Source organism: Podarcis muralis, chromosome 9 (assembly GCF_964188315.1).
Source record: "Podarcis muralis chromosome 9, rPodMur119.hap1.1, whole genome shotgun sequence".
Lineage (NCBI taxonomy): Eukaryota > Metazoa > Chordata > Lepidosauria > Squamata > Lacertidae > Podarcis > Podarcis muralis.
The window spans coordinates 21083506-21102484 of NC_135663.1; the positions used below are offsets into that span (position 1 = coordinate 21083506).

Below are 18979 nucleotides of genomic sequence, written 5' to 3' on the forward strand. Positions count from 1 at the left end.
CAATCACGTGGGGCCCATTGTGTAAATAATGTATATAATGCAGACATTCTGGGGAAATTTCCATTCATCCTCACTACTATGAGCTGAATAAAGAGCATGAAATCCACACTTGACTCCGAGTATATTTCACTTGAGGACTTATTGGGAACATGTAGTCACGTGAATGTTGGGAAATAGTGGTCTAGTGGCGCTCTGCTTGCATAGCTGTCAACTTTTTCCTTTTTTTATATTGAAGGATGCATTGCAGGGGGCAGGTTGGACTAGATGACCCTTGGGTCTCTTAAGATTCTAAGATATGGGAGGTGTGTGTAGAAACCAGGCCACTGTGTCAAGTCAGTCCAAAAGCATGAAACACATTGGGAGCCATTCCCAAATCCCAAATTACATTTTTATCCCATTGTTCCGCCAAGGAGCTCAACCATCATTTTATCCTTTCAACAATCCTGCAAAGTAGTTATCTGAGAGATGGTGATTGTTCCAGTGTAACCCAGTGAGCTTTTTGTCATGTCTAAGTGGTGGTTGTGAACCTAGATCTCCCTGAACTAAATTCAGCACTCTAGCCATTAAACTTCTGGCTCTCAAAACTTCTTAAAGCTGCAAACCTGACTCCCCCCTGTTACAGGAAAAATCCGAGGGCTCCCTTGGACAAAACAAAGACACCAACCAGGATAACTTGGAGCAAAACAGCAGCCTGTAGGCTTGGCCTTTATTGAACTGATGCATCAGGGTGTTCCCCTCACTTGCAGGAGAGAGGAAAGACCCAGAAAAATAGTGTGCAAGGTCTTATAAAAACTTTTGAAATTCCCCTCCTCTAGGTCAAGCCCACCCCCAGAAACATCATGCATACATTACAGAAAGGAGGGGTTGAGGGAGGAGTTGGTGGTAACCTGAGTATCTTGTCACCTGGCTGGTTCCTCCTTTCCCCCCTCCCCATGAGTCACTTCCAGGAGACAAAGGGGAGTTTGCAGTTTCCTGCCCCCTGAGGGAAGATCTGATCATTGTCCTTTGTTTCAGTCCATGCTGAATCCACTCCCATATGCAAGTTCTTTGTGATTTTGATTGTCTTCTGTCTGGGATCATCTGGGCAGGGCTCCTGCAGATGTGCTGGGATGTGCTGAGATGGTGGAGGGATTATGGCTGACCAGGAATAAGTCACCCCCCTTTGTTAGTTCTAGTCATATGGAGTAAAATAAAAATGGAACAGTGCAAATCCGATGTTTGGTTGATTTTCTATGAATTTATAACAGAAATGTGGCGTATGTAGTGTGTGAGTGTGTGAAGTTTGTACAAGCAGAATGATTGGGGTGGGGGGGTTCCTGCTACACCCCTACACCTGAATAGAACCAGATTTAAACCAGCACTGCATACCACATTGTAACAACTCATCCAGAACCAACCCATTTTTATGTGTTACATGGTGAAAGAAAGCATGGGAAAGAAGGAAGTTAAACAATTATTTAATATCAGCTTTATGAATCGTAAAAAAAATGTGATGTGCATCATTGTGTGTGTCTTTAAATTTATGTGGTGGCACAGCAGATTTAGGACCACAGTGCATGATGTGTAGCCTGCTTGATTTCAAAAGTCCACGCTGGCCAGTGAATCTGCACCTTTATTGTCTGATTAGATAGAAAGTGATGCAAGTCTTGTCTTTCCCAATCAAATATTTTCTGGGAAGAATACTGTACTAAAGTTACTGTATCACAGGAGAAGCAGGCAATATAAAATGAAGCTGTGTGTTATGTGTAGTGCATGTTAAAGACATATTCACATAGCTCTTGAAATAAAGCATATGAAGCCAGTAAGTGTATTTATATATCGTAGCCATAATATATATTTCATATCAATATGAACATAGAAACATTTATCTCGTTTCAGCTTGATATGCTCATTCATTCCTGGAATATGAATGGTTTTAGATTTAGGATAGTATAGTTATTGTTCTGAGTTTCAGTTTTTACAATTATTAGTATGAATTGATCATCATTCAATAATCAAGGCATGTTTTCAAAATAATATAATATAAATTAGTGCACATTTTATGCTTTTTAAAGTGAAATCCTAAACATGTCTACTCAGAAGAATATTGTGATGGCCATTAGCTATAAATTTCCAGGTAAATCAGTATAGAACTACATCACTAATAATGGTCTTTGGGAATTTGATATACCATTGTAAAGAGATTAATCTTGTATCATTTATTTAATTATTGTTTCATCACATTTTGAATAAAGTACTAGTGTCTCAGAGTCATTTATTTGAATTAGAATTGCCAATCATAAAGTACTGTGAGAACATTCCTATCGCTGCACTCAAAGAGTTACATAAATGTATGGTAATTTCCATTCTATACAAACCATTTCTGCTTGGCTGAAAAACAGTTAATTTGGAATGACAATATAGAAATGACAAATATGCGAGTGACATTTGCCCCACTAACCGCTTACTTTGTCTTCTGTGAGGAGTAGAATGAGAATGTTTTATTGAAGTCAGCATGGTCAAAGGAAGCACAATTAGTTTTATTAGGTGATAATGGTAGTACATTTATTGCTTGGACTCTGGAAATTTATGACAGTGGTCGTACTTTAACCCTAGAGCACTGGCCACCACGACTTAACTGAAGTGTACCGGAAGGGACCATCATGCAGCCTTTGTTCAAATCAAGGGTTATAACTGCAATTACTTGATTGTACAGCAAGTTTATCCTGAAACTATGAATGTGATTCTCTGGAAGCTCCTCTACAGAGTAATGTGGTCACTTCTGATTTTCATTTCATTGGAATTCTATGGAGCTGCCTTATCCTCAAGATCAAACTCCATGGTTCACTATATACCATATTATTTCCAGGATCAGATGCAGTATACCTCGGAATAAAGGGAAACAACAGTTGGAGAGGGCTGGTGTCCTCACCTTCTGCTTGTAAGTTCTCCATAGGCATCCGGTTAGCTGCTTGCCAGATCAGATGTTGGACTTGATGGGTCTCCATTCTGATCCATCAGGGCTCTTATTATGTTCTTATATTCCAGTTATGTGTCCATGATTCATATGGTGTGAATGGAAGGTGGCTTGTATATTACAAGGTCTCTGAGTACCTATAGATCAGCTTTCCAGTCACCCCACTTTTCTTCTCATAATGATTGTCTCTCAAGGACATATAGATTATATTCTCAAGAAGAAAACTGTGCCCATGATCTGTGTCCTCTTTCCAAAGCCACATTCAGGCAGCAGCTGTGGAACCTGGTGACTTTTGAACAATGGCAGTCAAAAGAGTCATGTGATGATCACTCAAAAAATCGTATTCCAATTTCACCTAACTGCCAACGTGTGTGAGCATTTGTGTGCATTTCTGAAATATTACCTCTGTAATAGAGGAGGAACAGATACTTTCTGGTGAATATGTCATTATTCCTTACCTTATAGAGATTTTAAACATGAACTACCAATAAGTGTTGAGATACAAGTTAAGCTAGCATGGCAGAGAAGCACACAATTTCCCCCTTTAATTACAAAGGTGTCCCCCTCCTCCAGTTTGCATTGGAGCTGCAGCATGCTGGAAGGGGAAGCTTAACCCTCTCCCCTACAGCTGCCATCCTGTCAGAGGAATAGTTTTCCTTATTTCCCCCATGTGACCCAGCTGTTAGGGTCATGAGAGTTTTGGTTCTGCAGTTTCTCCACACATCTTGCACATCATAAATGAACGAATCAGTCAAAACAGAAATAATAATCCTGGCCAGCCTTTACAGAGGAGTTGTAAGAATTTACAGAATTATCCATGTGAAGGATTTTGGGGGCTTGCAGCTCTCCACAGTACACATCAATGGGCTCTTGAGACTGTATGATGTTTTATCATCAGATGGTAAGAGGGCACGGAGGAGGGGTTCTATTCAACAACAAAAGCAAAATCCCCACATAGCATGTTTGAAGTAGCTCTTTGGGTCCCAGCTTAAATGTCATTATCATTACCTAGCGAGCATGCCCTCACCTAACCCTAATTTGATTTTCAAGATTGCCGGTGTTAAGTTGTGGGCGAACATGTCAGACGGCACAGCGATTCTTTAAACAGCTCTTCTTTATTCAGATGCCAGAACAGAACTAGGCTGAGGAGCTCAGTCAGCCTGCTTATATAGAGCTCCAGAACAATGCAACTGTTGCCATTTTCTAAAACTATCCAATCACTGAACGTCACTTTTCGATCCTTCATTTGCATACAAAACTATCCAATCACTGAACGTCACTTTTCGATCCTTCATTTGCATAACTATCTACAGTATCCCCCTGCTGGCCCAGGGTGAGAACTTCAGTACATAACAGCCGGTATTAATTAAAAACAGTTCTTCAGAAAAGCAGGGTTTCACTGAATCGGAAATAAGGAATGAGGTGAGAAAAGTGTGTGCAATTTTTGCCAGAGGTGGCAATGAAATATGTGGGGAGGATGACACAGGAAGTGCAAAATAGGTTATGAAGTGATACAATCTGCCATACGGGCTGGTCAGTAGGGTGGCACCATGGAGCTGGCCTCCTAGCAGCAGTGTTACTCCCACTTCCCAGGGTGTTGTGGTGAGGTTGGAGCAGTACAGGTGCACTGGCAGAGACAAACTGGTACTTCTACTTATGCACCTGAGCTGCCTCCACCTCATCACTGCTCGGCTTGTCCCAGGAAGGAGCAATAATGCTGCTGTCAGGAGGCCCCCCCCCCCTGCTGTTCTGTATTGCTCAAGTTATTTGGGAAATGAGGCTATGCAATGCAGAGGACAGTCCTGTATTTGAAGGGCTGTCTGGTCCATTACAAAGAACCCTAAGAGGAAGAACAGATACCTTGAAGTTGCCCTTCTATAGTCAGCACCTGGACAGCAGACTGAGCAAGGCACACAGGCCACCTGGTCACAATCTTTCCCAATGTGGTCTGATGTATTCTATTTCTATTAGGGTTGCCATGTGTCCTTTTTTTCCAGGACACATCCTCTTTTTCATGGGTAAAATTTCTGTCCGGGTAGTTTTTTAAAAAAAATTACCAAAATGTCTCTGGCTATACAGTGGTACCTCGGGTTAAGAACTTAATTCGTTCCAGAGGTCTGTTCTTAACCTGAAACTGTTCTTAACCTGAGGTACCACTTTAGCTAATGGGGCCTCCTGCTGCTGCTGTACTGCTGGTGTGCGATTTCCGTTCTCATCCTGAAGGTTCTTAACCCAAGGTACTATTTCTGGGTTAGCGGAGTCTGTAACCTGAAGCATCTGTAACCTGAAGCATCTGTAACCTGAGGTACCACTGTACTTTCTGGATGAGACATACCGTAACTGGTGGTTGAAGACTTGCTTTCCTCTTTTCTTCTCCTACCCCCCCTCAGCAATACACCACAGCTTCTATAGCCTACATAAAGTAGGGGTATTTAAAATGAGAGTCGTCATGGCATCCTCTTTTTTGTTCTTCAAAATATGGCAACCCTAAAATTAAAATCATTATTTCTAAATTTGCAATTTCTATATGTATTGGCATCTACACACTTCCTTGGTCCTTTTTAATGGTAAATTCCCTCTCTCTTTTTGTTGTTGTTTAGTCATTTAGTTGTGTCCGACTCTTCTTGACCCCATAGACCAGAGCACGCCAGGCATTCCTATCTTCCACTGCCTCCCGCAGTTTGGTCAAATTCATGTTAGTAGCTTCGAGAACACTGTCCAACCATCTCGTCCTCTGTCGTCCCCTTCTCCTTGTGCCCTCCATCTTTCCCAACATCAGGGTCTTTTCCAGGGAGTCTTTTTGGCAAAAGTGTAAATGGCCTAGACAAAGAAGAAGTCAGTACAGTACTTTCCCCCAGAAGAGTGCTTGTCTATCCTTGCCTTCCTATCGTGAAGCCTACAGGCTTTGCATTTACTAAATTTACAAGGAGATGAACTAAGTCATACAAGAGCTACATGCCAGCATGTATTTTAGTAAAAAAAACACACACCTGAGGAGAACAATGAAATGTCAGAATGCCACCGGTTACCTCAGTTCTTAATAATTAACTGGAAAGGCCTTCAATGAACTTAGTACCCAAGTGTGGAGTTTGGAATCTGACCCTTACTACATCTAGATAAACATTATTGTGACAGATTCCGAAGCCCTCTTTTCAGGCTTCACTCCAATCGGAGCAGTTCACTTCTCCATAGCCTTGAAATATTTCACAGTATTACAGCTGTTAGACAGGGCAAGCATGATTCTTCTTACTGTGCTTTTCCCGTGCATCATTTCCACCTACTCAGCATCTGTGAAAGGTAAGTTACTGATTTAGATAATATTTTGTTATTTCCTTTAGTAATTTTGATGAAAAAGGGGGCAGCAAAGGGTAGGGGAAAACTCTGCTAATCTGAGACTTTTTGTTTTTAGATCATATTAAATTTGCCTTATGCTTAGATCACCCAACTGTGGCTCATGAGTCATGTCAAGAGCAGCTTTTCTGTAGTCTGAAAAAGGAAGTGCCAAAGGCATTTATATTATCAGTGAAACTGTCTTTGTCCCTCTCTGGTGGAGTCTGGATCTGGGCTTCAATTCTGTAGCCATTAACAGGGATCTCTATGGAAATGGTGTCAGGAAAGTGGCGCTGCCATTGTAACCCCACTAACCTGAGAGTAAACCTGACTGAATGCACTATAACTCCCTACTGAATAGACATGGTTTGGATTCCAATGTGCTTTTATTAATTTAGTCTGCAATCTTATACCCACATACTTGTTGGGAGTGAGTCCCATTGAACCCAATGGAGTTTACTTCTGAATGTATATGAATGTATTGTTCGCCACAGTTCCTGAATAACTGTGTATAATAGTTATTATAGTAATAGAAATAATAGTTATTAGCTGAATAAATATTTAACACCCCCCCAAAAAGTCAGTATAAAATTAAGCTGTTACATATCTTCGTAAAAATAGCCTTCTTACAAAGATTGGAGATAATACTCTGACACTAGACCAGATGTTGCTTTTTATGACTTCCAAAAGATTATTATTATCCTCATGATTATGAATTCGTTTGAATCACTTTATGGGATTCATATCAAGAGTGCTCACCATCTTTGTCTTGTCAATCTGCCTTTGAATAACATTTAAGAAAAGAAAAGAAGACTCCAGTCCATTTAGGCTTTGAATCTGGCAGAGTTCTGAGGGTGGAATATTCAAAATTCACCTCTAATTGTGTACTATAACAAACCCCGGGACGCGGGTGGCGCTGTGGGTAAAAGCCTCAGAGCCTAGGGCTTGCCGATCGAAAGGTCGGTGATTCGAATCCCCACGGCGGGGTGCGCTCCCGTTGTTTGGTCCCAGCGCCTGCCAACCTAGCAGTTCGAAAGCACTCCCGGGTGCAAGTAGATAAATAGGGACCGCTTACTAGCGGGAAGGTAAATGGTGTTTCCGTGTGCGGCTCTGGTTCGCCAGAGCAGCGATGTCACGCTGGCCACGTGACCCGGAAGTGTCTCCGGACAGCGCTGGCCCCCGGCCTCTTGAGTGAGATGGGCGCACAACCCTAGAGTCTGTCAAGACTGGCCCGTACGGGCAGGGGTACCTTTACCTTTACCTTAACAAACCCCACCTGTCTTCTTCAGCTCTTCCATGCTGCTGAAAATCCTGAAGTATCCTTTCATAACAGTGATGTGTAGGCAGCCTGCTGGCCCTTGCAAATGGCAGGCTAATGTGACAGCTATGTGATATGACACCTTTCTGTGATGTAGAGGAGGATGAAACTCCACTTTTCCAATGTCTAGGTAAACTCTAGGTCCATAAGTGAAATGAAAAAGTGGCTTGCTACCTTCTTACACATGAGGTCAGCCAAGCAATCCGTCTACATAAATACAATGTGAATAGCTACGTAGCACAAGGACCAGAGTAAGATCTTATAGGACTAAAGGTAGGAGCTTTTACAGCCACAATGTCCCCTAGACTTTGAGACTAGAGGTCAGAACATGAGTTGCAATCAGTCCTCAAAGAGGATTAGGAAGATATGCTGACTAGGTTCAATTCTCAGGACAAAATGGCTTTCGGTTTTCCATGAATGGTTGTTTAGTACAGAACGCTTAATGATAAAAAATTGGGGGAAAGATAATTAATTTTGATACTTTGTGTGAGGATTTTTCTAGTCACCATTTTGGTTCCAGGAATTCTCAAAGGCCCATAGGATCTCTTCAGAAACCATTTGGTGGATCCCTTAGCCCATGGGCACCTGTGTCATCACCTGATCTTGCCCCTATTCATACAGTTTCTGTAGTGTAGTGTCCCTGTCTACCCTTCTGCCACCTTTTTCAGTTCACCATTTGGGTTCGCAGTCCTAGACCCTTTCTACATTCTTACTTTTGCCTCCGCTTCTCCCCTGAGATAAAGCTCTCCTTATTCCCCCCTCCTCCTTTCTGCTTGTCTTTCTCAGTCTGTTCTCTTCATTTTCCTTGTTCCCTTCTAGACCCCCAGGCTCCCACTCCAGCTCACTGGGGCCTTGTTTTGCAGTGTCTGCAGCCTCTGTTTTATGAGACTTCTTCCTCCCCATTTCTAAGCCTGTTCTGGTCAGCTTCTGGTCAGCCAAGCAGATACTGTCACATGGTTGACTCTCAACACTTTGCTTTTACAAGGCTGCTTTCCGCTTGCTGCACAGAGAGAAGGTTGTTCACCCTGTTCTACATGGGGTCGCACTGCTTGAAGGCTGACATTCACAATCTTAGGGTGCTTATTGACCCAACGTTGTTGTTAGAAGTTCACCTCTGTGGCTCAAAGTGTTTTTTATCAGGTTTGGCTGCTAAAGGTCACTAGCTATGACCATAACTGAATGGAGATAGCTTGGCCACAACTACCCATGCTCTGGGAACCTCTCTTCTAGACTCTTGCAATATCACCCCCAATCTCCACAACAGTGCAATATTCCCGAGAGATCTAGGCTCTTGCCTGGGGTCTGTGTTTCATTTTGGACAATGAGGCATAGCGGAGACTATGGTGTATTTTAGGACTGGGTGATATATGGATATATCATCCAAAAGCAGTTTGAAGTCCATATTGTGATATCGGTTTCATAGTTTTTGACCTGGCAATATATTGTGAATCATGATGTGTGTTAGGGCTGGGTGATATATCTCCCAAAACCGGTTTCAAGTCCATATCATGATATTGGTTTCATAATTTTGACCTGGCAATATATTGTGAATCATGTTGTGTGTGTTTGGGGGTGGGGGTGGGGGTGGTTTGCTATGCAAAAATCACAATGTGGGAAAACCGTGAAGCCAGTCAATGCCTCTACATAGCTATTTCTGACATTGTGTGATATATTGGTATATTGTGGTGTTTAGCTGGTGATATATTGCAATGTTGAAAACCAGATATTGCCCAGCCGTAGTGTCTTTATGATATATGGTTTATTTACACGTATGCACAACCTGAGCCTAGGATAGGGGGGTGCACAGCATGCATTCCAAAAGGGTCTTGCTTCTATCATAGGCACAGTCCTGGGTTCAAACAGGCATGAGACATCCTGCCTGTTGCCCCACAGCTTGCCTTGCTTTCCCACTCACATAACTCCTAACTTTTCAGTAGGCAGCTGCCTAGATTGCATTGCTGCTTACTGATTCACAAACCTTTTCCCTTAGAGCACACCAGGCATACAATACAGCAATCCTGAAATTGTACTACTTTCCTTTGTTCTTCTACCGAACCTTAAGCAGGAAGGAACTTCAGCCATCTTTCCGGCTGGCACAGAATCAGCCTTGTTAAGCACCCATCTCCCTGCCTCCTTTGTTTGCTTAACCATTATCAGGCTGGCCTGGACATGGGAAGCTGAGCCCAGCTATTAAGGGTCTGGCTTCCAGTTTAGCTCTCTAGGCATTGATTAAATTCTAGCACTTACTAAATCCAGGCAGCTAGAAACTCTAGCTCTCAAAACCCCATAACAGTGTTATACACAGGGCTCCCTATGTTTAACAGACTTTATGAAAACAGGCTTCTCTCATGAATAGTGAGCAGTGGAAAGAACTGAAAAGGTCATGGTTGTGCATTGCTGCTTCTCTATTTCACATTAAGTACCAAAAATAACCAGCTTTCTTTAAATATTTCTGACGTATAACAGGGTTTAATGTACCGTATCTCTTCCTCTAAGAAAAGATTCTGTCAGTTGCTGCCACAAGGCTCCTCCATAAGCATGTTTATTTAGAAGCAAATCCCAAGTTAAAGAGACAGAAAGTACTGTGCACAAGCTTTATATAGTTTACACAAACTTTGTGTAGTTAAGTGTATTTATAAAAAGGTCCCATTGGAGCAATGTGTGAGACAGTGCATACTCCCGTGTATAATCAACTAAGGACTGGAGTGGTTTGGTAACACTTCTTTCATTTAAAAAATGAATGTTGTGCTGGTGGCCAAGACAGTGGTCCTCATCTGCTTTACGTAATGCCCCATCATGTTCTTTGTTTCTCTTGCTTCAGCCACAAACAGAGCTCAAGCACCTATTCCTGCCAGGCAAAAGCACTCAAAAATAGTGCAAAGCAGGAACAATAAGGGAGAATGTAATCTCTCATACCTGCATGCTGCTTCTGTGGACAGCTATAATACTGCTCAAGTATGGTGGATTTTTATGGGGACGCGGGTGGCGCTGTGGGTAAAAGCCTCAGCGCCTAGGGCTTGCCGATCGAAAGGTCGGCGGTTCGAATCCCCGCGGCGGGGTGCGCTCCCGTTGCTCGGTCCCTGCTCCTGCCAACCTAGCAGTTCGAAAGCACCCCCGGGTGCAAGTAGATAAATAGGGACCGCTTACTGGCGGGAAGGTAAATGGCGTTTCCGTGTGCTGCGCTGGCTCGCCAGATGCAGCTTTGTCACACTGGCCACGTGACCCGGAAGTGTCTGCAGACAGCGCTGGCTCCCGGCCTATAGAGTGAGATGAGCGCACAACCCTAGAGTCTGGCAAGACTGGCCCGTACGGGCAGGGGTACTTTTATCCACCTTTATGGTGGATTTAAGTGGTGTCATAGGCGCCTCCCCGCAACAAGCCCCATCGGGCATTCTTGCAGCCTGCCACAGGTGTGGCAAAGCAGAGCAAGGCTTGCAATAAATGATTAAAAGGATCTAGGAGGCTTAGTAGACCACAACATGAGTCAACAATGTGATGCTGCAGCAAAAAAAAAGCTAATGCTATTCCAGGCTGCATCAACAGAAGTCTAGTCTCTAGATCAAGTTCCACTCTATTCTGCCTTGGTCAGACCACACCTGGGATACTGTGTTCAGTTCTAGGTGCCACAATTTAAGAAGGATACTGACAAAGCTGGAACGTGTGCAGAAGATAGTGACCAAGATGATAAAGGGTCTGGAAAGCAAGCCTTATGATGAACGGTTGAGGGAGCTTGGTATGTTTAGCCTGAAGGAGATTGAGAGGAGATATGAGAGCCATCTTCAAATATCTGAAGGGCTGTCACATGGAGCAAGGTTTTTTTCTCCCACTCTGGAGGGTAGGACATGAACCAGTGGCTTCAAGTTATGAAAAAGGAGATTCCAAATAAACATTCGGAAAAACTTTCTGATAGTAAGAGCTGTTTGACAGTGGAGCAGACTCCCTTGGGAGGTTTTGCACTCTCCCTCCTTGGAGGTTTGTAAGCAGAGGTTGGATGGCCATCTTTCATGGATGCTTTCGTTGAGTTGCAAACCTAGTCATTCCCAAGCAACTATGATGACTCAGAATAATTTGTCTGCATCCCTTAAGAATACAGCGAGAATACAGCAAGCTGTATTTTACTGAAGCCAAGCCACTGGTCCATCTAGCTCAATGTTTCCTACACCAGAAATCTTCAACCTTTTCAGACCCAGGACTCACTTTTAAGCCAAACATGCATTTGGAGACCCAATTCTTAATCTGTTAGTTGCATCTATTTACACGGTTGCCGTGCTCCTGTTGCGATCCACCTTCCCAGGTGTTGAACCTGGGAACTTCTGCATGCACTGAGATACAGCCCTTCCCAGGGCTGAATTTAGGTTTGATGAGGCCCTAAGCTACTGAAGGTAATGGGGCCCTTTATATGTCCAGCTGCCCTTTGTCAACAACAAATTGTCACTGTTTTTTTGTGTCGAATATTTGCTATATGGTAATTTATGGACCTAATAGGTATCTAAAGCCATTTGCACATAACAAATAGGAGCCTACACAACACAAAGCACTGTGTGCAGGTTTTATTTTATTTGCTTTTTATCTTATATTTTGGAAATGTACATCCAGGTGTTTTTTTCTTTAAATTTTTTTTGGGCCCCCAAGAGTGTGGGGCCCTAAGCTATAGTTTATTTAGCTTATACGTAAATCCGGCACTGGCCCTTCCCTTTGTCCACATTAGCTGTCTCTTTGCTCTGATGCAGTCTTCAGGTAGAAGCAGTTGCACTGAGAGCAACCTCTTCCTGTGTGTTGCCTAGGCAACCAGACAAAGCAAGATGCTAGCTTTCACATAACTCTGTCCTTAACACCCAGTGTGCTCAGGCAAGCACTCTCTTCTTTTTTGCTGAAAAGAACCAGACAGATAGCGAAGACTTCTTTAAACAAAGAATAATTAGGTTTGATAAATTCTACACAGGTGGCGCTGTGGGTTAAACCACAGAGCCTAGGACTTGCCGATCAGAAGGTCGGCAGTTCGAATCCCTGCAACGCTCCCCGTTGCTCGGTCCCTGCTCCTGCCAACCTAGCAGTTCGTCAAAGTGCAAGTAGATAAATAGGTACCGCTCTGGCGGGAAGGTAAACGCCGTTTCCATGCGCTGCTCTGGTTCGCCAGAAGCGGCTTAGTCATGCTGGCCACATGACCTGGAAGCTGTACGCTGGCTCCCTCGGCCAATAAAGCCAGATGAGCGCCGCAACCCCAGAGTTGTCCGCGACTGGACCCTAATGGTCAGGGGTCCCCTTACCTTTACTTGAGTAGAAACACTGGCCTCCCCAATCCTCACATACAGGCAAACCATGCTTTTGCTGGGTTAATTTTCTTGCACATTGAGGTTGCTTGTTTGCCCCCTCCCTTGAGTTCTGAGAAGGGCTTTGAAATATTCCTGCTACCCCTACACCCAAGGAAACAAGGGCACCAGGCAGATTCTGTCCAGTTCCAAGTCTTCTAAGGGTGGGGTCACAATGTCTTTATCCTGAATCACTTGCCCCAGAAGCTAGAAAAGTACAGTGGTACCTCGGGTTACATACACTTCAGGTTACATACGCTTCAGCTTACAGACTCCGCTAACCCAGAAATAGTGCTTCAGGTTAAGAACTTTGCTTCAGGATGAGAACAGAAATCTTGCTCCGGCAGCGAGGCAGCAGCGGGAGGCCCCATTAGCTAAAGTGGTGCCTCAGGTTAAGAACAGTTTCAGGTTAAGTACGGACCTCCGGAACAAATTAAGTACTTAACCCGAGGTGCCACTGTATCAGCTACTACAACAATCAAACAAACACATATTCTTGGTAACCTCCTAAGAAATCTTCCAGTAAGAGGCCTTAGGAGGTTACCAGGAAGATGGCAATCTGAATAATCTGATGGTTAGTGTCACAACTGGTCCAAGATTAACCTTTCTTTTTATTTTGTATTTATATTTATTAAATTTGTATAGCACCCTTCATCTGGTTCACACATAAAAATACAAGATAATACAAAACAAAATACTAAACAAAACAAAACCATAATAAAATTAAGAACCCTACCCCCAACCAATAAACCTTCCTCCAAACCCCCATATTTCTTCAGGATATCCGGTTTCATCTGCTTGGAAATATTTTGGCTTGATTCCATCAGATTATAAATATGCATTGCTCGCAACACATTAATATTATTTTCTAATAATGCTGCTTTTTTGATTCACTGAGATTACAGCAAATTATGAGTTGTTACCAAGCAATGCATTTTACTAGTATTTTCTAATAAATAGCTTGCTGCTCTTTTTATCTTTTTAGAAAAAAATATCTAAATTTACAAGAGCCAGTGCAAGCTTACGATCTAACCCAAGCCAGCTAGTGGTTAGCACATGTTGTGCATGCCGAGAGTACTAATATAAGGCACAGGCCCTGACAGCTGTCCCAACTCAGGCAGCATAACTTTGTGTATTATACGACAGTATCATGATTTAATTATAGACAGCCGTAATGGCAGACACTAGGGTTGCAAGTCAAGCTGTATATCTACCCACTCCTTCCTGCAAGAACCCAGAGGCACTCTTGACCCTAAGTCAGTATATCAAATACTGTACTAAAGTCCAGGTCTGGCACTATTTAAGGAGATGGGAACCCAAAGGGCATATGATTGCCCTTCTGCAAATATATCAGAAGGGGGACAACAAAATCAAAAGGGAAAGCAGCTTGGGTTAAATAAGTTCTTTTGAATGTTGAGAGCCAGTATGGTGTAGTGGTTAAGAGCGGTAGTCTCGTTATCTGGGGAACCGGGTTCGCGTCTCCGCTCCTCCACATGCAGCTGCTGGGTGACCTTGGGCCAGTCACACTTCTCTGAAGTCTCTCAGCCCCACTCACCTCACAGAGTGTTTGTTGTGGGGGAGGAAGGGAAAGGAGAATGTTAGCCGCTTTGAGACTCCTGAAGGGGAATGAAAGGTGGGATATCAAATCCAAACTCTTCTTCTTCTTCTAAGAACGGATGGCTATGAAGAGGACATTTGCACATTGATGCTGACTTTTAATTGTGCATTAAAACTGGGAACCATTTTGGAAGACCAAATTTCCACTTGTTTTGAGGGAGAACTGGAAGGCAGCACTTCTGAGAGAAAATATTAATGTGAAATACTAATCCTAGAATTGCAAACCCTCCGACATTTTTCTGATGAAAATAGGGATGTCCTATAATAATAATAATAATAATAATAATAATAATAATAATAATAATAATTATTATTTTGCTCTTTATAAACCACCCATCTGATTGGGTTGCCCCAGCCACTCTGAGCGGCTTCCAACATATATAGAAACATAACAAACCATAACAAAACATTAAACATTAAACAACTTCCCTATACAGGGCTGCCTTCAGATGGTTCGGGGCTCAGATAAATCCATACCCTCCAACATTTCTCCGATGAAAATAGGGATGTCCTAAGGAAAAGGGGCACATTCCAGGATCAATTCCAAAACTGGGACGGCTTCTGTAAATCCGGGACTCTCCCTAGAAAACAGGGACATTTGGAGGGTCTGGAATTGCAGAATTGGAAAGGACCCTGAAGACCAACTAGCCCAATCCCCTGCCATGCAGGGATATGCAGCTGTCTTGTACGGGGATCGAACCTGCAACCTTGGCAATATCAGCACCCACTCAAAGCAGCTAAGGTTGCCTGGCTGGCAAACCAGAGAGTCCGTCTGACTTTTAAGTTTTCTGCTGCCCTGGGAGAAGAAGCCAATGTGGTGGTGTCAGTAATAAGAGAGGCTGCTGATACAGTGACTCATGGTGGGCCCTGCTGGCCAGTCAACAGCTGTGTGCTTGTACATTGCTGCCTCAGCTCCCCCTACCCCCTGCGCCCCATGGCCATCTCTTGAAGTCTTCTGCTGTAAAGGTGGCTGGGGGCTTCCCCACCCAGCAGCCGAAGACTACCTCCCACTCCACCTTTAGCAGGGGACTTGGAAGGTAAAACGTTCTCCAAGTTGCCAGACTACTAATAAGGGAGTGTTTTTGAGCACTCCAAGAGTGTTGTATCTTCATCTAGCACTCTGGGCTTAGGGACAGGCATGTCCAGGCTTGTGGAGGGCATGACTCAGAGAGAGGTAGGCTGGTGCGTCATCTCTCATTTTTAAGCAAAGCTTTAGGGAGAAGAGCATTAGGCAGGCAGTTTGGATTTATGTTGGTCACTGACTCTGTGCTTTCCACCTTTCTTTCCCCATCCTCACAGGCCACAATACTGGTCCACGAATAAACAATGACAAATTATATAAGTTCGCCTACTCCACAGATGTGCTTCTGGACAGGGTGAAAGGCTCATCCCTGGAGAGTGCGGGCTACCGAATTTCATGTGGCGTGGATGTCAACTTAGTATGGAGAAATCCTGATAATGATGACGATCAGCTGATTAAAATTGCGGTAGGCAAGCAGTGGACGCAAAAGGACATATTTAATGTGTTTTCTCCCAGTTGGTTTAAGTAAGAAAAGTGAACCCCACGTATAACGTGGGAGGCAGAGTTAAAATTGAGTTAATTTTTTCGCTCGTGTAAACAGTAAATACATGCTGCATTTAAGTAACTTAAGATGCAGTCAGGGTTGCACCGCTAAGTTTACTTAAATGGAAGTATGGCCCAGTATATTCAATAAGTTACTGGTTCCCACCCCAATCACTTGAAAATCGCTGAGGGATTTAATGATGGTGTGCTAGAGTTTGCATGCTTTTTAACTGCATTTTATTTCTTCTTTTCTTTCTGATATATTTTATTGTATTGCAGTTGGGGTTCCAACATAAGAGATAAAAGAAGCAATGGAACACAATTAAAAACCAGTTTGAATATTTTATGCAATAGATGTGCCGTCTCCCATCTTCAACCACAAAAAGACAGGGACACCACGGACCACTGGTGGTCTGTGAATCACAGTTTGGATACCCCGGCTTATGCTTCCAGTAGGCAGAGTCAGGTGGCTGCCATAGACAGGAGATGGTGGGGGTGGAGGGCAGAGAATGATGGCAGGGTATTGGAACTAGTGAGAATTGCCACCCTTAGCCTGCTGCCCTCAGGTAAAGGATGCTGTCACACTGCCGGTGTTGAAGTAAGAGTCAATTGCCAGGCTGTTTGGCTGGTAGAATTGATGGGGGAGGAAATCCTGTCCTTTGACTCAGGCAGTAAATTGCCTTGGGCCAGACCCAGATCAACGAGATATACTCCCAGATGAGCACATTTAACTGTGACATCCTTAACACAAGGTACTCTTGGAATGGAAGTTTGATGAAGCACCCAGAGATCTTAATGGGAGAATTTCCAGTGCACCAAATTCAGATGTGGGGCCACTGGACATGGTCACACCCTCCCATTCCATGTACAGTATTCACATGCACAGTAGAAGATGTGAAAGGGCATAAAATCAGGGCGTCTTATTATATGGAAGACCACATGTACACAGCTGTGTGCAGGTACGTCTTTCACATCTTCTGCTGAATGTTCAGAGGCTAAGGTGGGGGCTATGGAAATATGAAGGCCAGTCATGGGGTCACTGGGCACAATGCTATTTTCTCCTCCCTAGAGTGTTTTGTATATCCCTAGAAGGAAGGTATGATCCTGTTTGTGTATGGGTCATAACTTTAAAGTACGCTTTGTGTGAATAAGACTCCAGGTTCAGTCCCTAGTATTTCTAATTAAACATATCTCTGGCAATATTAGAATCCAAAAGATATCTGAATAGGCCTTAGTGGGCCTTATCCAATGTTAGTCATACTCCTCATAGACCTATTGAAATTAATGGATATGACCAACTTGGCTCCATTCATTTCAGTGAGTTTGCACTGAGTAGAAACCAGTTGGATACAATTCAGTGTTAGAAGAACAGCCTGTGGTAACAGTAATAATTTCCACATAGTACATTGGATTACCGCAAAATATGCATACTGAAAGTACATTAGAGTGGGTGAGGTGAAAATCTCTGTAGGTAATCTTCCCCTGTCAGCAGAGGTGCCAAGTTACCCCCAAGATTGAAGGGGCCAGCCTGCGTTGTGTGTGTGTGACATCAGGCACGCAATGCACATGCGTTGTTGCATCGTCTGGAGGAGGTTGAGTGCTCTGGATGAGCCGGCCACTGAAGCTGTGCCACGTTCAGCTCTGCGCTCAGCTTCTTCCACTACTGTGCCTGCCTGCCTGTCAGGTAAGTGTAGGTGTCTTCATTCTGCCTTTCCCATTTGCTTTTTCAGATTACAGATGCAAAACTTGAAAACGTGCATGAGCGTCCAAAAAAGAAAAACATTTTTGAAGGAAAAAATACAGCTGCAGTCATTGGAAAAGAGCACCTGGCAGCTTTAAAAAGGCCTGTAGTTCTGCAGTGGACTCGTGGAAAGGTAAGGAGTGAGAAGACTTTATTTCACAGTCCCTGTCCATTCCTTGAACGTATTTACACATAATCTCTTCACTTCTTGATATACAGTGGTACCTTGGGTTACAGACGTTTCAGGTTACAGACTCCGCTAACCCAGAAATAGTACATTGGGTTAAGAACTTTGCTTCAGGATGAGAACAGAAATTGTGTGGCGGTGGCGCAGCGGCAACGGGACGCCCCATTAGCGAAAGTGGTACCTCAGGTTAAGAACAGTTTCAGGTTAAGAACGGACCTCTAGAACAAATTGAGTTCTTAACCAGATGTACCACTGTATTGTGTTAGGAAAAGTGTAGGATCCAAGGCTTATTAGCCAACGCTGTGTCATAACTTGTGATGTTGCTTTAATGATGGAAGTTGAATCAAGTGTTATGCAGGTGCAGCAGCAGGTGGAAAGATCACAGGTCAGGGGCTTGAGGTGAATCACCTCCAGTGCTTTTTTTTCTTAAAAAAAAGTGTTTAGGCGTACTCTCATTTTCCTACTCATATTGAAATACAGCCCCTCAATGAGGCCAAACTTAGATTCACAAAACGTTTAGGGGTAAGCGTACCCTTGCATCCCCAGAAAGAAAAGCACTGCTCGCCTCTATACCTGGTTTTAAGCAGCATAGGAAAATAGATTTCTCCCACTTGTATCACATAGGATATTGTTTCACTATGATGCCACAAAACACTGCTGTCACAATGGTGTAAATCTTTAGCAGTCGGAAGCCCAAAACAGATAACAGACTTTTTTGATGTCATCGTTTTTAGAGGTAGAAAAGCCCTTTTCTTAAGCACTAGCTAAAGGTGCAAAGTCTTGAGTTAAGTTCAGATGTAGCAGGACTGTCTGGCAGGTCGAAGTTCACTGTGTTTTCGACACGTCTCCATGCCGTTGATTTGGTTACTGTTCATTTTTGCCTGATGAGGTTAAAGTACAAGATATACATTATCTTGAAATTCTGCTGGGGTAGTAAGAGAAGGATGACTATAAAAC

The 18979-nt window shown here is 43.4% G+C and overlaps 1 protein-coding gene across 1 annotated transcript in view; it reads left to right on the plus strand.

Moving 5' to 3' along the window:
• Positions 1 to 6098: 6098 nt before the first annotated feature.
• The window catches only part of MTTP (microsomal triglyceride transfer protein), a 35551-nt gene continuing 22670 nt past the window's right edge, over positions 6099 to 18979 (plus strand). The window contains exons 1-3 of the mRNA XM_028744401.2: positions 6099 to 6253; positions 15830 to 16017; positions 17825 to 17968. Of these exons, the coding sequence (XP_028600234.2) occupies positions 6193 to 6253; positions 15830 to 16017; positions 17825 to 17968 (393 nt within the window). The 5' untranslated portion in view covers positions 6099 to 6192. The remainder of the gene's footprint in view (positions 6254 to 15829; positions 16018 to 17824; positions 17969 to 18979) is intronic.